At 36.3% G+C, this 24,046-nt stretch overlaps 1 protein-coding gene across 1 annotated transcript; it reads left to right on the forward strand.

Annotated features, from left to right (window-relative positions):
- Positions 1-4,878: 4,878 nt before the first annotated feature.
- On the forward strand, positions 4,879-20,901 carry LOC137941773 (TOM1-like protein 4). Its single transcript, XM_068787349.1, has 10 exons — positions 4,879-5,075; positions 5,801-5,934; positions 8,616-8,694; positions 10,530-10,628; positions 17,515-17,628; positions 18,076-18,230; positions 18,352-18,433; positions 19,339-19,424; positions 19,571-19,780; positions 20,035-20,901. The coding sequence occupies exons 2-10, from the start codon at positions 5,828-5,830 to the stop codon at positions 20,678-20,680; spliced, it is 1,578 nt and encodes a 525-aa protein (XP_068643450.1). The 5' UTR covers positions 4,879-5,075; positions 5,801-5,827; the 3' UTR covers positions 20,681-20,901.
- The last annotated feature ends 3,145 nt before the right edge of the window (positions 20,902-24,046 follow it).

The following is a 24,046-nucleotide window of genomic DNA, read 5'->3' on the forward strand; positions in this document are numbered from 1 at the left end:
TATTAAAAGATACCGTAAACATTTTGAAGACTATTTGGAGTAATATAATTTCAAGCAAGTTGACTAAACATCTCTAGCTAGATGTAGATGAACAAAATTATTAGCAATTGGTTCCGCCATGCTATTAATCAACCAAATTATAACCAAAGTGTCTTCGTTCAACCACTTTGGATAAGAAGGATCATCTTCATCAACTAGTGATTGTGTAAGTGTCTAGAAATGTGTCTTGTGAGTAGAAACTATTTTACAAATTGGGACCATGAAAAATAATTACTAAAACCTTTAAGAGGAATAATAGTTATTCTCCAATGGTCTTGCTTGCTGAATTCAACATAGGAAGAAGGGACTTTACTTGAATTTTCTACCATCTTAGACCAGCCACACAATAACAAACCTTTTTAGGGTTTAAAAGAAGAATCTAGCACAACTTGATTGTTGAAATATAGAGTAATCAACAACCTAAGAGAGGAAATCAACAAATGCTGAAAAAATAAGTTTTAGAATGAAATCCCAGCATTTACTAAAAAACCAACACGCATGGTGTTAGACCAATAGTAAAATCATATCAGTCTCCATTATGTTGATGATAACAAAGCATGTAGCTTGAAAGTGTGCTACTAGTATCGTTATTAGTGTATTTTAGACACTTGCTTTCCAAAAAAATATTATGAGGTCTATGGCAAAAGTTTAAGATAAAATAACGATCAATCAAGTTGCCATGTCCAGACCCAAATGAAAAATATATTGAAGATTGTTTATTTGAAGAAGAACTTACAAAAATAAGAAGACTAAAGACTTGAAGGCTAGATTCAAAGTCAAATAGAAATATCTCAAAAACTCTAGCCATGTAAGTAGATAGTGAGTCAAACTTTGATTTTTAAGCACATTATGTTATAGAGCTTTAGGACATGACATTTTTCAAAACCAAGTTTTACAAAATACGTATAAATATTTTACAGTGTTAAATCCCTTAGGATAGCTTATATCATACTTAAATGTCAAAATAATTCATTGGCATATGGTATGGTCAATCAATCTCAAGGAATGCAGTTTGGCATAACTTATAAAGCATGATCAATCATCCACTATTGCATGATTGATCATAATAGAATTATGCCAATAAGATGCTATAAAACATGATCAATCGATCGAATTGGGTTGATCGATTGATGAGTTTTTTGGAAGGTTGAGAACTCACTAGTTGATGTCTTGGTCGATCAATAGGCTCAGAGAACTTAAAAAATATAGCCATTATAATTTGAACAGGCTACAAAATTCCATTTGTATGATATAATGTCAATTGAAACAAAAAATTTCACTTGTATTCTTTAATATTAAGGTGCATCTAGCGATTCATCTACCTCAAGAGGTACCCAATAGAAAGGTAATTAATAGCTTTTATCATAGAATTGTGTGTGTTATACTTTTGTCATGTTTGTCCTAACTACTATAATCTAAATATGTTTCTATCATAATTTGAAAAACACAATACAACACAAAGTTCGACTTGAAGGTTCCGTTGCTACAATGTATACTGATAGTGAAACATTAACTTTCTACTCAATCTACTTGGGTGGGTAAAAAACTAGATTCAACCGGTTGGATCAAAATTATGATGGAAATCTTGGGTAAGTGAAGGATAAAATGTTAGTTTTTTCACACACATCATGGGAGTTGGGTGGCAATAGAGAGTTGGAGATGGACTAATTGAATACAAGAAGATGATGTTGGTTGTAGTGTTTAATTGCAAAGAGATCAAAGAATATGTTATGTAAATAATTTACCTCGATCCATAAACTTGTACATATGTGTAGAGTTTTATACATAATGCGTGCTTATTATTGTAAAGTAGGTGATGAATAGTAAACGTAGAGAGCTTCTTGCTTGCAAGGGATTGACAAATGATTCTTGAATAGTTAAAAAATGAGGTTATATCTATACTAACCCTAGGGTATAAAAAATAAATGATAATTTTTTATTATTCATGATCATTGTGATCCTGTATGATTATATTTGTTTTTTTCCAATAAAGGTCAAGACATTAGAATATGAAGGATATCTTGATACACATAGAGATACTCATAGCTTTATTTTTTGCCCCATTGGGTATCATAGTTACTCAAGCTACATCATAAACAATATATAGATCCATACTAATAGCTCAAAGAACACTAAAAAACTCAAAACATAGGTGTTGTGGTCAAGGGATACTATGAAGATAATGATATTGGTTATTATGGGATAGTGACCTAGATAATAGAGTTATGCTACTTGCTCAAGACTCTTATGTATGTGCTTAAACGTAAATGGTTTGATGTAACCGAAAGCATGATATCAAGACGAACGGGTGGTTCAATAACATCAACACGTCTCACACATAGTGAAGAAATGACCATTTTGTATTGGTATATTAAGAAGAACAAGTGTTTTACATAGATGACCTTAAACATGGTACTCCCTAGCATATCGTACAAATGGTGGTAAATTGAAATATGTGTAATGTTTCGAAACAACAAAATACCTCCACTAAGGAACTGAAAGCTTACGAGTAGGATTATGGATGGTTTCATAGTGCCCAAGAAGATGATGAAGAGGTAGTATTGGCCAAGAGCTATATTCTACTTGAGTCTACATCAGTGCCCTCACAAGGGGTAGCCTCTCAAATACAAGCAAAATGACCAAGACATAATTTTATTGCAAATAAAGATAATTAGGGTAAGATGAGGATGAGGAAGATGAAGATAAATATGAAGTCTGAGAAGAAAAGGATGATGAAGAAGAAGAAAACGGGGACAAAGAAGATAAAACAGGCAAGAGGAGGATTATGGGATGACCCATGTTAGATGTACATGTAACTTCACAATAATTAATCTTAACAATAGGCAATGGTTTTAGTTCATGCCAGTCTAATCAAATTAATCAATTGTGGAATCTACTAAATGCTTCCATCCCAGCCATGGGATCAATCTCTACATCAACCCCACCGATAGTAGCTTGACTCATGGCTATCAGAGTGAGAGTTGTCCCCCTCATTCACAAGCGGAGGCATATATTTGCTTGCCATGACACTAGTGTGATACCACTCATTATGTGTGACCCTCACCTAGTGGTTGCCTTTGTACCATCCATTTCATTAGTTAAAGAAACATTGATCTGACTTGTAAAGTGGAAAAATTAATCCTTGTAGCCTTGGGTAGAATATCAAAGGCCAACATGAGTTTATAATTCCTAGAGAAGTCCAACCCTCCCCCTTAGGACCCAAACTTTGGAACCACTTGTGGCAACCCCTTGTCAAATTATTGGTCTAATTTGGTTGATTTGTTAGTTTAACTTGTGGTTGATTTTTTAGTCCCAATTGATGGTTGATTTTTGGGAAAATTATCTAGTTAATATTTTTGGATAGTTTTGATGGTTTCTCTTGTAGCTCTACTTTATGCAATTTGGGACTAGTCTTATTTCATGCACTTATTTCAATATTGATCTTTCCTCCAAAGTTTTCTCATTGTTTGAATATTCACTTCTACCTGTCTCCCATGTCTTATCAAAATTGCGACATTGATTTTCTCTTACTAATGTTTTCTTTTGGGCCTCCTTGTTTATTTTCAAACTATTAAATACATTGTGTTGTTTGAAATTTATCTCAAGAAAATGTTTCTTGTGATTTGGAAATTAGTGTATCAATCCCTTTTACTTGAGTTCCTTGGGTTTGTTTTCTTATTTTGATATATATGGGTGATTTTGTCCTTGGTGCTTGTGTTCTCCGGTTAGAGCAATGAGGTATTTTTCTTCATTAGTATTTGTTTTCGATACAATTAAATTAGTAAAAACCTATGTTTAGTTTTGACATTGAATAAAATAATCTAAAAGATGCCAACACGATTAAAATTTAAATACACTTGACAAATGAATAAAAATGTAATAATTTTAATATATTTATTAAATTTACATAGTTTTAAAATTTTAGTTTAAGTTATGTATAAATTACAATATGATATATGATTATCAATACAAGTAGTGAGAAAGATAGGGTCAAACATATAGTTATTCATTTGTGGGACCATTTCGATTATTATATCGGTTAATGGGATTTTAACTAGGACTATTTTTATAATTAAATTGTAAAATTTTAAACCAAAGAAATAGTGTTTTGATGTAATAGATTTCATTTAATAGAAAATTTTGGTCTATAGATGAAAAAAGAGTCTTAATCCCTTATTTCTTATTATGATGTAAATGGAATTGACTCATTTAAGTAGTGGAGACACAATAAATTCCCTGCAGTATTATTAGACCTAGATTGAACCAATTTATGGAACTAAGTTCAATCAGAGCCTGTCAACCTCATTGGGGGGAGGAAGAGAGGTCTCCAGTGGCATCGTGGAAGGAGCCCCTCTTAGTTGGAAAATAGAAACACCTTTCACAAAGAAAATTAGGGAGGAACATGGCCGGGACAATCTCCCCCTCCACCAGAAAAAAAGGGCAAGGGAAGCTCTTCCCCTCTCTTTTTTTTTATATTTCTAAAATTTTAAAAAATACATAAGATATTTCTGTGATCGTACTCGTATTAAGATCACGAAAGGCTACACCAGAATTTTTTTTCCCTCTGCCCTCAAATGATTTTCAATTTTTTCTTCAACATGAATACTATCATCGAAGTGCGCCGGCTTTGACCGATCAATGTTGTGGGTCACCCCGAAAGGTCTACAGGCCCGAACCATCTACAGTCCATTCCGCAGGACAGCCACAAAAAGGCGGCCAGTCGTCGCGGTCGCCTGGTCCGCGAGGAGGGACTGCGTATCACGCGCCTTATGCGTATTATAGGCATTTTGGCAGAGGGGAGTCAAATGATATCGCTATAGCTTAAAATACGAGGAATTTATCTCTGTATATTAAAATACGAGGAATTCGGAGGTAAAAAGAGGCAAAACCAGAACTCCACAAGTCAAAAATGCGGACTTTCCTCGAGTACTAGAGATTTTTTTATAAGGTCGACGAACTGTCTTCTAACGAGGACTTATCAGATACCCAGAGCTTTCTTCTCTTCGTCTCTCTAGTTCTTTTGTCTGAGGTGTCAGGTATTTTTCATTTTCTGGACTTTTGATCGGGTATACGTGGTTGTCTTGCTTTCGATTGATGGGTTTGTGTTAGGAATCGTTTTGATTGAAATGAGGAGAGCTGAGAAGTGGGTTCTTATTGTTTTAGTTGACTTGATTGATTTGATCTTGTTATTTGCTTCTTGGTGAGAGGTGTTTCGGTTAATTATTTTATGGTTTTGATCAGTTCTTGACTTCTAGTGACAAGATGATTTTATTCCTCTGTGTTTCCTGTTGATTCATCTGTGAAATGGAAAAATAAGTGAAATAGTGATCAAAGAAATGGCCGAATTCTTTTTTTCCGTTTCTGCTAATCGGAGAGAGAAGTGTTTCGACAAGGGCAATAAGATGGCTTGTGAGAAATTAGATATCCTTATTTCGGGTGCATAATAGAATTCAGATGTTTATTCTACTTTTATACTGGCCGAGGAATACATTCTGTCGATGAGTATGTGAAAATTACACTTTTAGATCACAACTCTTGGCATTAGTAATCGGTCAGAATCATTTGCTTGTTTTTTTTTTTTTTTTTTAACATATCCATGTTGCTCATGTGGATAGGAAGATATTAGTGGGCGTCTTTGGAAATTAATACTTTGGTCTTAAGAGCACTTATTCTGATTGAGGCCCTTTGCTTGTGCCGTTGCCATTTCAGTGTATTTGTTAAAAAAAGTTTTTAGCTCACCTTCAAGTTTTATTGTTGCTAGAGGAAACTAGTGGAACCAAGAGCACATATGGCAAATGCTGCAGCTTGCGTGGAAAGGGCCACCAGTGACATGCTGATTGGTCCAGATTGGGCCATCAATATTGAGATATGTGACATCATCAATACGGATCCAGGGTATGGTTCTTTCTCTTTCTTTTTACTTCTGACTTTAGCTGTGTGGTTTTTGTGTTGTACTATCGATTATCTTTTCACTGAATAAAAGTTTGTCTGGAAAATGAATTGCATAAATGTAAATAAAATACACCTTAAAGACTGAGTTTTCACTTTACATCTGTAAGTCAAACTTAAATCCAGCAAATTTGCACTTCAATTGGAATCTTATCTACAAAGATTTGTCGTAGTTCTGTTTTAGAGTTTGTTAATCCAAGCCATTTATCTTGTAAAATTTTTAACTGAGGTGAGGGAGAGGTCTAAAATTTCATCAAACCCAACAATCTTCTATTTCCTTACAAAATATCACCTTTGCCTCTCAAAATTCTGACTAAAACTCTAAAGATGCCTTTCTTAGTTAATAATTAACAGGCTAATTAACCGAAAGCCTTAAAAAAAAAGAAAACATAAACAACTCTGCTGACTGAAGTTAAATGATGGAAATACCATTGTATGAGGGAAATCACCTCTTTGTTTTTGTTGACCTTGTGTGAAGGTTAAAAGATTCAAATGTTCTTCGATTAAAATGTCACTTTTTTCTTGGCTGTATTTTTTTGAGAATTGATCTTTTGAATTTTGTTTCCCAGCTCTTTAAATTGATCATGTTGTCCCTTGTTTTCTTTTGAGATTTTTAGCTCCCTATTTAGCATTTTAACCAAACTGTCTACCTCACCGAGTCTACATGAAAATGGATGTTACTGTGCATTAGGTGGTGTGGAAGTTGGAAACAGGCTTATTGCAGTTAGGAAAGATGCCACAAAATATTTGTGGTTTTTTCCTTATACCAAGTTGAAATGTCTGTTTCTTTGGTTTCTTCTTTATACCAAGTTGCAATGTCTGTTTCTTCGACTACAACACACTCTGTGAAACATGATTGTCTTCATTCCTAACCCCTTCCATGTCCTTAGGATCCATTTCAGCTTGCATCATTAATTGGTGATGAAAGCTTCTGAGAGTACTTCTGTGGGAGACTGAAGAAATTGGTTTTTGGTGATGAAAGCAATACTTATGAATGTATAAACAGCTGAAATCATGTTAATACATAAAGTTGACATCTGGTTTCGTTTTCAGCTTCATGGAACTAAAGGATGCCACTAAAGATGGGAAATTGTCATTTTAGCTGGGCAATACATATGAAAAACAAATTGAGACAAATTTTCATAAGATGGCTGTTTGACAACCATTGTTTTAGCAGGTTTTGATTTTGGACAGTGAAGAAAAAATTCCTCAAAAAGATGAGGGTGGCAGGTAAAAGAATGTTGAGATAGATGTTTGGCAAAAAATTAGAAAAACATGTATATATTAAGATGTATATATTAGGGAAGTCATAGAGTGGAAGCAGTAGATTAAAGATAACAGAGAGTAGTCTAGAATGGGTTGGGCATGTAAGACTGAGGTTGAATATTCACCGGTAAGACGGCCATTGGTGATGTGGGTAGATGGACCAGTGAGAGATAGAGAGATACTGGAAATTGAATGACAGAAGTATGAGGAAAGATGCAATGGTGGATGGATCTGTCAATGTAAAAAAGATAGAACAGAATTGGGAGGAAGATAGCTCTGATACAGGTTGGGCTGAGAGAAGGATCTTGCAACAATGGTGATGATGATAACAAGATGAATGCCAAATGAAGATCTTTCATAGGTCATTGCTTCTATATATCTTTATGCAGTCAATGATTCCTTTTCCTTTTCACTGAAAAAAAACTATGTCTGAAGGAAGAGACGTTTTCCGATCTTTTCATATTGGCTCAGAAGGCTTTGATTCTTTATTCATTTGATATCTTCATGTTCATACTAAATATTTGCCAATTTTTTGTCAATTATCTAGAACTATCTAAGATGTCATCTACTGGTGATAGAGAATGAAAACATACCTCCTTATGGAACTTAAGTCTTCTGACCAATTACTCTGATGATGAGCATGTTCTTCTTTTACTTTATTATTGTCTTCTGTAATTTATTTCGGTCTTACTTATCAAACAATTAATTGCTTGGAAATTATGCCAAACTTATAACTAAGTTATTTGATTTGCTCTTGAACTCCTGTTCCTTCTTCTATTTTCTCAGTTTTTTATGTTAGAAAACTTTTAAGTTGGAGCAAAAACCTAGTTTTGACTTCGTGACTTGATGGCTATGGCTTGCATTTCTTGGGTTCAAATGCCTTGAGTTGAATGTGTTACTTTGTTGAAATTCTGGCTTAGTTAGTCTACTCTATGTTCATAGTATGCTAGATTTCTGTCATTGTTCAGAACATCAAAAGAATTGTGACATATATGATTCAAAAAATTTATCTAGATTGTCTTCGGCTTGCATTTCTTGGGTTCAAAGGCCTTGTGTTGAATGTGTTCCTTTGTTGAAATTCTGGTTGAGTTTGTCTACTCTATGTGCATAGTATGCTAGATTTGTGTGAATGTTCAGAATATCAAAAGAATTGTGACATATATGATTCAAATTTTTTATCTAGATTGTCTTTTTACTGTACCTTGAAATGTTATTTCACATTATCCTTTTTTTGTTTGTTAGAAAGTGTTTAGATGAAGGTGTATAGGTGAATGGCTTCAATTGATCTTCTTTTGAAATGGCAAAGAAAAGGAAGATAAACTATTAACTTTTTTTCCTTTTTTTGATTTGAGGGAGTGCAGGCAGGCAAAGGATGCCCTCAAGGCACTTAAGAAGCGGCTAGCAAGTAAAAATCCCAAAATACAACTTTTGGCTCTCTTTGTGAGTATTCTCTAGTCTTTACTTTTTTGGAAATCCAAAAGATTCGTGGTGACATATCATTCACACAAAAAAATATTCTTTATGACATACCTAGGTGATGGTTAGACATGAGTGCAGAAACCGTATACTTCATGCCATAGGATTTTTTGTTTTTTTTGTTTTTGAAAGAGTTAAATTGGCAAAATTCGGAACCTCCCAGCAATCTCTCATTGTTTGGGAAGGCTTCCCCTCTTGTAATCTGCTCGTTTGAGCTCTCTTAATAAAATTCAGCATCATTTAAAAAAAAAGAAAGAGTTATGCCATAGGATTTGAGTTTTTGATACTGAAGCAAAACACCTGGGCATGGTTGTCCAACTTGGAACCAGGTACTATGTTAAGAGTGTCTGAAAGCCAAGATGTCTCAGCTGTGATGAGGAGTCTCCATAGAGAAAAAGAACTGTCTCAGCCACAAGAAAAATGTCTTGGCTGAAAATGGGATAGTCCATCACAGCCAGAAAAAAAATAAAAATTTCTGAAAAAATATCACAAAATAAAAGATGAAAAACTTCTATGATATACAGCATTGCATGTTTTGCATTGGAAATTTCAAAATTTTTGGAAGAAAGGTTTGATGCATCATTGAAAGATTTAGTGCCTCCAAAAAATGAAAGGGTATAATTGGGCCTCTCAGTTTGCTCTCTAGTTGGGAGTCTATATGGTGGAACTGAGGTTGCAATGGATCATGTGTCTTGGCTTCTTGTTTACTTTAAAATGAGTAGTGCATAATTCAGCCTGGGGTAATTTATGGAGGTTGGCATCTGATTAAGGCTGAACATAAAAATGAATGAATTTGATGGATCTAGAAAATTTGCCTCAAAACAAGTGTGAAGAAAATCTCTTGATGATTTCCACATGATTTACTACCACTTCTCTTGCTGTATCTGGTTACATAGTGCGTTAATTTTTGGAGATGAAGAAAGCAGTTTCATTTGGAAAATATCAGTGGAAAAGTATTGGATGGAAGAACTAGAAGGAAAATTGAAGCTGGATTTGATTGGAAAATGTGATTGTGAATAAAAGAAGCTGGTTGGAAATCTTAAAGCTTAGAAACAAAGAAAAAAAGGTAGTTCAGTCTCATAATTACTGACTTGGCTCATCTTGCATCTTGACTGTGCCAAAATTATCAACTGACATGTGTTGGCATTTCCTGTGAGAGATTGGTGGAAGGCACGTGTGAATACCCTCCTGTGTACTGGGATGTAGAAAAATCGTGACTAATCAGCCAAGTTGCGGGAGAGTTCACTGAGTTTGGCAAGCAACCATTTAGGTGTTTCAAGCAGTAGCTGAATAGATGTCTTTCGTTTCTTGACAATGGAGAAAAGATAATATTCCATTTTTCTCTTTTGGATATTTTGCTACAAAAAAACCATCAATGGGGAAAAGATAATATTCCATTCCATCTAGTTAAGGTCTCTGAATTTTCTTTTTGTTGTTCTTGTTTGTTAAAATTTTTCCCCTAACCTACAAGTTGAGCATATTTTGTATTCCAACTCACTCGCTGCAACCTCTTCTTTTACTCGGGCTTGGGATTGGTCTTTAAATATTAAGTATCGGATTTTTCAGTCATTGTGGTTGATAAAAGGTCTTGAACTTTTTGATCATTGGGTGCTTTTTCTAAAATCCACATGATTAGGACCTTACTTTTCTTATGCATGAAAATGTTGTCTTGTATTTGACAAGGTAACCATGTTCTCCAAATGCCAAATTTGTGTTTATAGATAATTACCTTCTGTATTTCTCTTGTATATACTGCATCACACAAATTGTCTCATACAAATGTTTTGTCATGATTGTAGGTGTTAGAGACACTCAGCAAAAACTGTGGGGAGAATGTGTACCTTCAGATTGTTGAACGCGATATCTTACATGAAATGGTGAAAATTGTGAAGAAAAAGGTGCATATGTGCTGTCTTCATTAATCATTACTTCTACTGGATTTATCTATTTTTTGTCTTGCATGGTGCATAGAAATGTCTTTTAGTAATAGATACGAATGAATCTTTTTTTTATTTTTTATTATGAAAGTGCATATATTGATAAACAAGGGAAGGAAAAAATACAAACCTAGCTTTGGGGGCCTGACTCCACAACAAAGTGTTGGAGAGACACACCCGCTTTAGCCTGAGAGTCTGCCAGGTGATTAGCAAAGCGCGGAATGTGGTTCCATTTACAGTTTAAATTAGAAAATAAATTAAAAATTTCATTGAACATATCCCAATGGCGCTGCGGGGGGGGGGGGGGGGGGGGGGGGGGGGGTGGTGACCATGGTTAGCACACCAATTGATGACTACTTTTGAATCGCCTTCAATAAGAAGGGGGTCAGAGAGGTGGCTAGAGAAGATCTTGAGTCCGTGCAAAAGACCAGAGAGTTCCACAGAGGTTGAATCTGAGTTGCCGAGGGGACCTGCATATGAGAAGAGGGAATCTACTTCCAGTGAAGAAAATTGATAGTGCTGACTTAGAATGGAATAGGCCATGTAATTAGGGAGTGTCCTAGATGGTAATTTTTACTAAGCACAAAGAAATATGGTCAAGCCTACATATTCAAAAAAAAAAAAAGTCATGAAGGTAGATGCCCCCTTTTCTAACTCAACTTTTGAAATGATGCATGTTTGGGTTACATCTCTTTTACACTTGTTTTTCGTTCATCCTATATTTGTATGAGATCCATTTTGGCTGTTCTATATTTCATTAAAAACATGAAAGATAAGATGGAATTGTGGCATGTTTGTGACTATAATATATTTATAGCAGGAAAAACTTGTTGAGGGAGATTAGGACTATGTTGCAATTACCAACTTAAATTGTTAGAAAACAGTATGAAGGACTATGTTGCAATTACCTGCTAGATAGTGTACTACATCATGTTTAATTGTCCCTATAATTTCATTTTCATGTATTTTGGAAGTGTAGAGTGGGAGTTATAAGGAATTAAGTGTTTAGGGGTATTTATGTCTTTGTACTCTGATTCTTACTTAAGTTATAAGAGGTTTAGGGTTTAGCTCTCTTCATGCAGGCTTCTTCATTTTTTTTTTCTCTCTCTCTTTCTCTCTTCTTCAATCTTCTTTATTCTATTATTTCACATGGTATTAGAGCAGTAGGTCCTGGTTACAAGCGTGTAGGCTCTCTTCTCCTTCTCAATTGAAGCCAGCGAACTCATTGAAAGGGGATTTCTAGGTTTGGTTTTGATTGGTAAACAAAAACACGATTTTTTGTGTTCTTTCTTTGCCATAACCCTAGTGTTGATGACTTCTTTTGCTTTAGAGCAGTTTAATATTTGGTTAGTGCCCTAAGGAGGTCATCTGCTTGGGATTTTCTCACTTGTTTGGTGCGCAGCCCAATACTGGGCTTAATTGCTAGAGTCACCCCTGTATAGGCTGATGTTAGCCTTTTCTGGTGTCTAAGGTTGATTCTGGTGAAATAATCACCCCCTCAAGGGAGTCTGGAAGCTCTAAGGGAAAAGATTCGACTTTGATTATTTCTGAGAGTTTAGCTGGTCAAAATCAATTCGGATATGTCTCAAAGCCAAAGGAAATCTAAATTCATTAGGGAAGATCTATTAGTTCCCTTGAATGATGATTGGAGATTGAAGCCAGGGAACATGTCAGTTGCTCGGGTGGAGATGAATTTGGGATGTGGCTTGGTGGCATGATGTTTCGGCTTGTTGGGACTGAGGTGTCAGGGGGGCAGGTGGTGTCAGGTTGATTTGAGTTTGAATATGGGTTTGGGCGGGGCTGGGACCTGTCTGAGTTGACTGGCCCACGTGAAGGGGACTCGGTGGCTGTTGTGGGAAGTGGGGAGGGAGGTCATTGGCCGGTGGTGGTGGTGGTAGGTATCGGGTAGGAGCAGGGATCATCAAAGATAATTTTTCTGGCGACAATCCTTCAATTGAAATGAATTGGTGAGTGGACCAGATTGCAGAGGAGATGATGAACACTATTGCAAAATCAAGACGAACCATCTGAATGGTGACATTGTCGGGTGTGTCCAAAAGAGGTAGCAATGGCAGAGAGAGTCGATTCCTGTCAGTTTGACAGGGAGTCCCAAATGTGAATCCACTGGCCAAAGGAAGGTTGGGTGAGGGATGGGGACCAATGTGTGATTGTTTGAACAGCGGAGTCCTAGGCAGTGGAGAGGCATGCAGCGGCCAACATATCAGAGGGGGTTGAGAACCAGATGAGCCAAGATTGATGTCTGGAGGCCAAGTTTTGTGGAAAACCAGGAAGCAATATGAGAACCATCCAGCAGAGTGGATGTGATTACCGGGGAGTGTTGAAGCCGTTGGCACCCGTCAGTGAGGGATTGAGTTTGTAGGGTGATTGTTAAGTGCTTGTGGGATGGTACTGTGGGTGTAATGAGAGTGTGGGGCGGGGTTGAATGTGTAGCAGGGAGATGTGATGGGAAGGAGGGGTGGGACATGGGCTATGGTGGACTGGGTGGGAAGTTGGGGATAGTTGAAGTAGGGGTTCAGGGAGAGCTGGGAATATGTCTGTGCGCCCAAGCAGTGGAGGGAGGGGAAGGAGAGGGGGGTTACTGGTTGTAGTGGGAAGGAAGTCATGGAAAGTGGCTGCGAAAGAATTCCAACCAAAGCCAGAGCTGGAGGATTTGGGGAGGTAGATTCTGCCCATTATGACACCTTGTCGACATTGTGTAATCTTGCATTCCCAGGTAGTGTGGTGTTTGAAGATGGTGAGGAAGAAAACAAAGTTCCCGGACCAGAGCTCCTTTGTAATGCATTGAATGTGATCTCCTATGGTAATGGACTGAAATAGTTTTAGGAAAGATGGACCGGCAGCATCAGAGATGGAGATGAAAGCGGATCTGTCGCCATTGTGGGCAGTGAGGTAAGTAGCAGGTCCAGAGTGACTTGAAACTTTGCTGAAGGTGAAGGAAGAATCACCAAAGTGAAAAGAGAGGGGGGCACGACTATCCGCCAAGTAAGATTTTCTTCACTGCCGCTGTGAACGTCGGCGAGAAACAATTTGCCAACCATGGTCGTCAATTTGGGGGGAGAAAAGTAGGGTTGCCAAAAGATATTGGGGTAGCACGGTGGCCGGAACCATCTTCAGTGTGGTGGGAGACGTCCGTCCCGGCCACAAATTTTCCCAGCTTCGTCGCAGGTCAGCAGCCATACTGGGATCATCGGTGCCATCACGATCTCTGCAGGTGCCGCCTTCCCTCATTGTTCTCTCCCGGTCCCTGCTTGTTTCCAATTTGAACCTATTTTATCTCTCTTTAATATACATAGAACAAAAAGGAAGACAGAAATGTGGAGTGATACATTAGAATTGAAGGATTCCATGATGAACCATTTCAAGACTGATAACATGTGCAGTGATTTTATTTTGAAAATCAAGAGAAAGACCTCTCCCCAAAGAATTTGAGAAATTAGGTGTCTTTGTTGTAGATTGAGGCCAAGTTATAGTGCACACTTTCTTTCCCCCAGCTTGGCTTATTTTTATGGAAGGGGAAAGGGAGGTTGTAAAACATAATGCTGGTTGCTGAAGGGGAGATTAGTTTTTGGAGTGTTATGTAAAGGTGTTTAGCGATTTTGGTTGAGGCATGATTTAACAAGCTGCTGTCAGAAGAGCCTTGATTTATGGAGGTGATTGTTGCCAATAAAACAACAGCAGTTACAAAAGATGAAGATGGTATGGCTGATACTATTTAGGTAGGTATGTGATGCAGAGTAAGGACAAACAGTTCATGGCAGATTAAGTACCTCTACTAGGTGAGTGTGATGGTGTTTTTTGAAAACATTCTGTTTTACACAGATCAAGCAGCATCAATGTTACTTGAATGACAAGATAGAAATGGAGGTAGCTAAATATGACATGAATATGAAAGTTAGGTCAGACTCGATCAGGGTGACCTAGCAGTGCAAAGGATTTAAGTAGCTAATATTGACATTGTTGGGAAAATGCTCTGATGATGTTGTTGATGATGTTGAAGAGCAGGTATGAAAGAGTCTTATATGACTCTCACAACAAGAAGTCTCACAGAACCATAATTAATGTGGTGGAGTCTTGCAGGACTCTCACAGGAGGTTCAGTTTAAAGGTGTTCTAGTTATGTTAGTCTTCTAGTTATGCTCAATTGTTTAATAATATTAAGATTTATCTTTTAGTGCATAACTTTATGTGTAACTAGGATAAGGATAGTTTAATTGTAATTGGATTCTACTTGTTTCCTCTATTATAAACAAAGGCTCATTGTACTTAAATTATAACAAGTTCGTGAAGTATTTCTCTTTTCCAGAAATTCAACATGGTATCATTGCGGGTTCTGTGAGTTGACTCGGTCAACCCACAAAGATAATGTGATCTTTTTTTGGTTTATCATCTCTAGTAGTTTAGGTTCATATTCTACCTTATTTTTTTCTATCTTGTCCTAGTACCCGTTATTTCTTTGGCTTTTGCACCTCCATATTGAATTTTTCATATTGAAAATCATATATGGATGAAAAAATCTTTGAGTTAACTTTCCAAAGCAAAATGAATTTCGACAATCAGAGTTTTCTACAAAGAGAAATTGATATTTGAAGCATCAAAAGTCAGATAGTTAGAGAGGTTCGAGTAGCAACTAAAAGCTTCAATCTTTGAAGTGTTTTATGCCATCAAGAACGAGAATTTATATGAAGAATTATATGCCAAAAGAAAGATCTGTAAGTCAATTTTCTAACTTATCAAACCAATTCTCGATTTGAGTTTTCTAGAGGGAGATATCAATATCGGAAGAGTCAATGGCCATGTTGGTCAAAGAAGAAAGAGTTCGTAGCTTGGCCAGATTGCAGTCTAAAATCTATCAGATTCTTTCTCTCAAAAGAAATATTTTTCATGAAGCGATATTATACTTGAATGAAAGATATCGTAGTCTAGTTTCAAAAGGATAAACTTTTATGTCAATCTGATTTATATAGAATGAGATACTCTCATTGAAGTTGTCGAAGGTTATGCTAGAAAATGAAGCAAGTCAATCGGTCATAACAGATTTAAGAACAAAGCTTTTTATGTCAAATTGGGTATCAAATTAAAGATTTTGAATCTAGTTTCTTGACCAACAAGCCATTTGTGAATTGAGCTATATTTTGAGAGATATCGATATCAGAAGTACCAAAAGTCAGTTCTACTAAAGATCTCTCCTTTTCTTTTTTTCTCTCTTATTATCTCTCCATGAATTGACGTGCATTGAGTTTCTTTTTTTCCTAGAATCCTAGTTTTTTAGCTAAATTTCTCTTCCAATCAGAAAGTTTTGGTCAAACTTAATCACTCCATGATGTGCTCATTCAAGGTATCCAATATCTTGCTTCGACGTTGTTTTCAAGTTTTGCATTTTTGTTACTTGGTTGTGTGCATCACTTCCTTTTTATTAAAGTTGTTTTCCTCTAGTATTTCTTCTGTTTATCGTCTTGTGTTTTTATCATTTCAGAGCAATGCCTAAACTCGCTACCTAAAAAGTATAGGTGTGTGTCAAACATCCAACTTGAGTCAAGTCTTTTGTTCTTCACTCAAGAGGTGATTTGTGTTTGAACTACCCTTAAAACATGATTAGTTTCTTCTTTTGTACTTTAAAATTGATCTGTTTTTTTGCCTTTAAAATTGAGTGGAGTGTGTTTCAGATTATGACCATTTTGACCGGTGTACGGAGCTTTGTCATACTTAAATTGGGTCCATGAATCTAAGAAATAGTGGGAATTTTTTATCTCTCTCAATTCGAAGATCCAGGATTTGAATTGATGTCCTTTCATTGATTCCTCCTAAAAATTTCATTTCAATTGGAATTTGGTTATTCACGATGTACAATGACGATGATCTCTGTTAAGCATCCATGGCTGAGGACAAGGAGTGATATTCTTTTCCCATATTGTGTTTTTGTAAGCTGGGTCTCTATGTTCTTTTTATCCCTAGCTTGAGGGGGAGAAGTAGAAGAAGAAGTATAAGAAAGAGGTATTTTGTTCCACATGTTGTGGTAATTTTTACATGACAAAAATATTCAAGAAAGGGGGAGAACAAAAGATGAAGATTTTGCATCTATGAAGAATTTTTTTTCAGCAATAAAAGATTAAAGACCAAAATTTTTTTTTATTGCAAGTTGAAGTAATAAATTCCAGCTTGAGGGTGAGTGCTGAGGAGTAGGTATGGAAGAATCATACATGACTCTCATAACAAATATTTTTATAGAGCCAGAATTAATATGGTGGAGTCTTGTAGGAGTCTCATAGGTGGAGGTCTCACAAAAGAGATTCAGTTTAAAGGTGTTGTAGTTAAGTTAGTCTTTTATTTATGTTCAATTGTTAAATTATACTAAGATTTATCTTTTAGTGTTTAACTTTGGGTGTAACTGGGACAAGGATAGTTTAATTGTGTTTGGATTTTACTTGCTTACTTTATTGTAAATAAAGGCTTATTGTTCTCACATTACAACAAGTCAGTGAAGTATTTTTTTTTTTCTAGAAATTCAACAGATGACGTGAGAGTAATGGTTATTTAATACAATGAAAAAGGTTATTAACATTTTGCTAGAGTTGTTTGATTCCAAATGGCTCAGGATGAGGCAGGTTGATTCGATGTAATCTATTTTGTTTTATGAATTTCAATAGTTCCTAGTTCAACATTTCTCAATTCTGATTCTTGTCAAATTTTTAGTCAGAAGAGGTTTCTATCTGATTTTGATTTTTCAGTTCTTTGGTATTTACAAATTCATCTACAACTACCATGTTTCTTATGGTTCTTGTTATTAAATCTGTGCTATTCTATAATTTCTTAATATTTTTGCTTTGCAGCCTGATTTAAATGTGAGAGAAAAAATATTGATTCTGCTAGATACCTGGCAAGAGGCATTTGGAGGTCCTAATGGGAGGTATCCTCAGTACTATGCTGCCTATAAAGAGCTAAAGGTGATAGTTTGCACTTTTACTCAGCTTATTTGTGATTCTCTTTGGTCTTGTTTTCTGGGCCATATTAGATTGTTAATATTTCTTATATTCCTATCCTAGATTTATATATTAAGTAAACTTACATCTTCCGTGCCGTGTGCATTAAAAATTGTATTGTCTGCATGTCGGATTTGTTGAATCTGATGCTCTGCTCTGTGATAGAAAGTTACCTTCATAGCTGTTTTTGCTCATTCTTGATGAGTCACTTTGTTCAGTTCCAGTAATTTGTTGTTGGTCAATAGAGTTGTGTCTTACTTACTATTTTTGTTTTGTTTTTAAAAAATTTCTGAGATTTGCATTGCCTTGCAAGCTAGCCTGGTGTATGTTTGTTAATTTTGTAATTTGTTCAAGCTTTGGCTTCCATCAAATATCAGCCTTATATAAATATATTTCTGATGTAATTGACAGCATGCTGGAGTAGAATACCCACCACGTGCAGAGAATAGTGTACCTTTGTTTACTCCTCCACAATCTCAACCTATCACACACCATTCTGATGCTCCTTCTGTCTATGGTGATCCTGCTCTGGAAGCCTCTCTCCAATCAGATGCTTCTGCTCTTAGGTGTTTTTCAATTCCAAGCAACACATGTGCATTTCCTATATGCTTTCTGTATACGCATTTTCTATTCTTGTAGCTTCTCGTACTTCACATTTGCCTCAATTGACAAGCTTGTCTATTGCAGCTTAGAGGAAATTCAGAATGCTCGTGGTATTGCAGATGTCTTAATGGAAGTGCTTAGCGCATTGGACCCTCGCAGGCCAGAGGTGATTATCTTTCAAAAATTGATTAGAAGCACTAAAAAGAATATGTGTATAGACAGAGTTCATTAATTTTTAAAAATTGATTTAAACACTAAGAAGAGCATGTGTATGGACTAAGAAAATTTGTTTCATGAAATGAGATTTGAACATAACCTAGTCACTGCCCTACAATTATGTCAATTCATAAAATAGTTGTTAAAACTTTAGCTTTATGGAATTCAATCTTTGTTACTTTTGGTGTGAGGATAGTTGTTGGCTTGAGGAGATATGGGGCATCAAAAGAGAGAAGAGAGAAAAGAAAGACATGGAAAGTATATCTACTGTGTAGCTAGGTTGAGTTAAATAAAAAAAGTAAAATTTGTGAATGTGGAGTTGGAATCTCGACCTACTTCAACTTCCTAGCTGTAGTCATTTCCAAGCAGAATTTATTCAAGATATTTTCGGTCTTTAGTTTCTCAGATTGGTATGATTTGTATTTTTATCTCTTTTATTAGTCGCTTGCATTCAAACTGTATGAACCAATATTAGTTCTAATTTGTTTGGTCATTGGAGTATGCTTGGGGCACTTAACTCGCTCTTAGAAGGGGTTCTTGTTGAGATTAGCACTTCTCTTTTTCCACTGAAATGTAAGTTGAGAAAATTTTATATGATCTCATTCTTGAATGAAAATTTGAGTGTTGCTATTTTTCTTTTTGTCTTTTTCTTTAAAACAGACAGATTTTATGAAAAGAAGAAAGGCAGTGCAAAAGGCTCTGGGACAACCAGAGCAAAGTTTAATAAAAATTAATAAAACATACAAAGTATATTGCTTGTATTATAAAACGTTGCATGGAATGGAAACACCTAAGAATGAAAAGAAAATTAGTTACTTGTTCTTGTGTTTTATTTTCTGCTTCTTTCTTGTGCAGGGTCTAAAGCAAGAAGTAATTATGGACCTTGTTGACCAGTGTCAGTCTTACCAAAAGCGCGTCATGCTTCTTGTGAATGATACAACGTATGTATATGAGGAACTGGTTGATCCGTTGTTAACTAATTTTTTTCTTCTGAAAAGATTTTTTTTTTTGCTGTTAATTAATTATATGATTGGTTCTATTTTTTTCTCACCTTTAAGCTAACTGAACCTGTTTAATTGCCGTGCAGGAATGAGGAACTTCTTTGTCAAGGTCTGACATTGAATGATGACTTGCAGCGGGTTCTTTGCAAATATGACGACTTATTGAAACGAAAACCGCCTACCAGTGCTGTAGGTGATTTAAATGCAAGAACAGGAAGTCCAAATGTGCCACCTCTTGTTAATGTCAACCATGAGGACGATGAGTCTGAAGATGATTTCTCTCAACTAGCTCCCAGGTAAAGTATGCTCGAGTTTGAGTTTTCTCTTCCTTGACCTGCTGTCCCTTGGTGATTTAAATTGTTAAATATTAACATTCTTACAAAAATTAGTTAATATTTTTTTGCAATTAAATGAAAATTTCTTAGATGATGCCACATGTACATGCCTCCTGCTCTCTCTCTGTCTCTCTATTTCTCTGTATCTTGAGGAAGGCATTAGGAACCTGCTTTATTCATGTATTTTATTCGCATGTGGGACTGTTATTTGTCAGGTCCTCGAGGGATAATGGATTAGGTAGAAAGTCTGCCAATGCTAAGCCTGAACAGACACATGTCAGTCCACTGCTGCCTCCACCACCGTCGTCCAAGAGGCCTTCCACAGAAGGTACAGCAGTTGATTACCTTAGTGGAGAAATGTATGGATCTCAAGATCCACCTGTACCTTCAAAACCTACAGAATATCCACCTCATTCCAATGATTTACTCTTCGTCCCACCATCAACACAGAATAACGACTTCAGCCCACCATCAACACCAAGCCTACATGTGTCAACTCCTCCATCTCATGAAAATAATGCGAGCCCATCTAGCCTTCCAAGGGCCAAGTCTGCTGAGAAGCTTCCCCCTGCTCCATGGGACACTCCAACGGGTTCCCTGCCACCTCCTCCATCAAAATACAGCCAGAGGCAGCAATTCTTTGAGCAGCAGCAAGCTTTATCAGGGGGCTCTGGGTCCTATGATGGACTTATTGGTCGGACTCAGAATCTCTCTCTGAATATTACAGATGGCCTTGATTCCTCTCCACCCAACAGGCAGGTGAAGCCTGAGGATAACCTATTCAAAGATCTGGTTGATTTTGCCAAAGCCAAGTCGTCGTCATCATCAGCAGCAAAGCCTGGTAGCCATAGATCATACTGAGAGGATTTCATGGATATTTTGGGGATATGGAGACCTAAATTGAATAAGCTTTCTTTTGTAATGGTGTGTGCATGATATTCTTACGTAGCTCAGCTCTTCCTTTCTCATTTAGTTTTTCATATCTGAAGGATTTGGGATGCCTCCATATTAGTACTGGCTGGAGAGAGATGTATTCATCACTTCGATGTGCAGGTTTTATGAATGTATTATAGTCTTGGTTCTATCTGCAGTGCAGTTCTGTTGTGCTTAATCTGAATGCTTCCATTCTCGGTGAGTTCATTGGATTGGGTGATTTTAAAATCTATATGTTGTGAAGAATAATATTTAAAACTTTGTAAGACATTGCTAATATTTAAACCAGACCATCTCTTTGAAAAGCTATACTATACTCTCCCATACCTTCCGCCCTTTACTATAAGCGAAGATGATTAAGATAAGTACTTTTTGGGCTACTTTGTAAAATACAAATATTATGACTTGGATTAGGAACAGTTTAACTTTGTCTATGTCTTTCAACATGCCATATGTTCCAGCAATAAATTTCAGTGCGTTGTTTGCCTTTGAATCATGCAAGTTGATAAACGAGTGGTTTTAAGTGTTCGGTTTAAGTATAGAAGTTCGAATTTTCTCCTTGAAAATTATATATTGGATCAAGATTCACTAGTTTTCTGCTGTATCTGTGGATTTTCATGATTAGAAGCATGTTTGAATTCGTTGAAGGATGTTTCATATTGTGATCTATGCGATTTGCTCTCTCTAGAGTTTGGTTAAAACTATTTTTTTTGTTATTACCGAGAGGAGGATTTTTTCTTGAAGATGTTGCTGGTCCTTGCAACGTTTTTTCCCTTCCAATAGTTGAATTATTCTTTGGATTTCTTTATTTTAAATATTCAAGGAGAAAAAGTAAGTCAAGTTGTAATTTGAGTACACAAGTAGGCACAATCTACCTATAAGGCAAATTTTCTTCTTTAGAACTTGCCGAGATGGAAGTGTTTGTTGGAAGGAAGTTGCTGTTTTTACTCATTTGAAGGCTTCCTATATCAATTTATTATCTAGAATATATTTCCTAATTTATTTAAGGAAAGAAGGAAGTCAAAGATTTGATCATTCATTGCAAGTTGGCACATTTTATTTAGAAAGAAAGTTTTATTCTTTAAAGGGATTCTTTTCTTATTTAAGATCTGTTAAGATTTGATGTGGTTTAAGATTATTTCCTAATTGAGGAGGATTAGAAATCTTTGATAAATGGTATGATCAGGACGTGAGACAATTACCTATCTGTTTAAGTGCATGATTAAGGAAGGATAGGCTGGATTTGGATTGCCTTTTTATTTCTCTTTCTCTCTCAACTTAAGGTTCCATTTTAAAGTACCTTGAGATTTGATAGGTCCTTTAAGAGTTGTTTCGTGTTTAAAAAAGGCATGAGATCTACCTTACATGATATGGGCCAGCATGTGGAATCTTTATTTGATGCATGACTGATGATGAATGCTAGTTAAGCTTGGGTTGGTTTTCTTCTCTTGAGTTGGTTCATCTTTGCCTCGGGTTGGTGAACCTTTCCCTTGTTGGGTTGACATTGTTCATATAAGGATTGGATATTCTTTAATTGATAGCTGAAGGATATATGAATATGGGTAGAAATTATAGAGGAGGCAAAAGAAGAGGTGGTAGAGCTACTTTTGGTCCTTCAAGGACTAATAATCGGGTGTGTACTCACTGTGGAAGATTAAATCATTTAGTGGACATTTGTTGGAAGCTTCATGGCAAACCACACTGGGTTACTGCTAATTAGGCCTCTGTTAATAACACTAGAAAAAATAAAGGAAAAACCGTGTGATTGAAAGGAAAGAAGACAGACTTAGATGATGATTTTGAACTATTACAAAAGATGAAGACTTTGATGGTATCTACTTCTACATTTTTCTCCACTACTGCTACTACTGCCACTGTCTCAGGTATGATTTCTGCCACTTCCTCCTCTTCATATTGGATTATCGACTCAAGGGCCTTCGAGCATATTACATATAATAATAGTCTTTTACATTCCATGTATCCATGCTTACCAGAAAAGTTTGTTACCGTAGTAGATGGATCTCAAATCGAAGTTCTTGGGAAGGGATTTTCCTCTGCTACTCCCACACTTAAGCTATTTGAAGTCTTATGTGTTCCTCAGTTCCCATCAAATTTTTTATCTGTCAGTTAGTTAACAAAAAAATTTAATTGTTCTATGACATTCTTACCTTCTTCTTATGTTTTCCAGGATCAAGCAACGAAGTTGGTGATTGACGGATGCCATTAATACATTGCAGTTTCTGCTTCTCAGATAGAGACACAATTATGGCACAACATATTCGGCCATCCGTCAACATCATCACTTCAACATTTGTTCCCTTCCTCGAAAACTCTATCTGCAATGAATTGTGAAGTGTGTGAGTTAAGCAAATACCAGAGGACTACGTACTTTCCTTGAGCTAAACTTAAAAGTGTTGTTATCTTTTCCTTGATTCATTCGGATGTATGCGGTCCAGAAAGTGTTTTGAATATGTCTAAAGTTAAGTATTTCGTTACATTTGTTGATTATTTTACTTAAGTTACATGATTGTTTTTATTCAAGGATAGGTATGAAATCCTTTCTATTTTTAAATCATTTTATGCCATGGTCTCTACTCAGTTGAGTAAAAAAATTAAAGTACTTCGTTTTGGTAATGCCAGAGAATACCTCTCATGAGAGTTTCAACCCTTTTGTAAGGATAATGACATTATCCACCAGACCTCATGTGCTTACACCCCTCAAAAAAACGGTGTAGCTGGAAGAAAAAATCGAAATCTCCTTAAGGTAGCTCGTGGCCTTCTTTACTCCATTTTCTTATTAGTAGACTACCATCTTCAATACTTGGGTCATAAGTCCCCACATTCCTTGTTATTTCCAGATGAGGACCCTTTTCCCCTTCCTTTGAAGGCCTTTGGTTGTACATGTCTCGTTCATGTCACATCCCCACAGAAAAGTAAGCTGGACCCCAAGGCTATTAAGTGTATTTTTTTTTTTTTTGGGTTACTCTCGTAGCCAAAATGGATATGTTTGCTATAACCCTTCTCTTCGAAAGTTAATTGTCAGATGTAACATTTTTGAAGATACATCTTTTTATTCCTGAAAGGATTTTCTTCCGGGTCTTTCATCTGTTCCGTTGGCTCCAAAGCACGTTGGGCCCCTTGATGCTGATCTCTCTATTCATTCCCCTGAACCATCGGCCAATACAGGGATCCTCCCGGTAAGTCTATCTTCCCCTCTTATATTATGTCCACTATTGGACACTAGGCCCATAACTCTTCAAAAGGAACTTAAGACTTGTACTAGGCCCTCTACTT

This window comes from Aristolochia californica, unplaced genomic scaffold, assembly GCF_029961685.1.
Source record: "Aristolochia californica isolate CCGP_79_NKW_82.1479 unplaced genomic scaffold, dmAriCali1.0.hap1 SCAF_9, whole genome shotgun sequence".
Lineage (NCBI taxonomy): Eukaryota > Viridiplantae > Streptophyta > Magnoliopsida > Piperales > Aristolochiaceae > Aristolochia > Aristolochia californica.

Coding starts and splice junctions, on each gene's coding strand:
- LOC137941773 (XM_068787349.1), top strand. CDS start 5,828: ATGGCAAATGCTGCAGCTTGCGTGGAAAGGGCCACCAGTGACATGCTG. Junction 5,935..8,615: donor ATCATCAATACGGATCCAGG/GTATGGTTCTTT, acceptor GAGGGAGTGCAG/GCAGGCAAAGGATGCCCTCA. Junction 19,781..20,034: donor TTCTCTCAACTAGCTCCCAG/GTAAAGTATGCT, acceptor GTTATTTGTCAG/GTCCTCGAGGGATAATGGAT.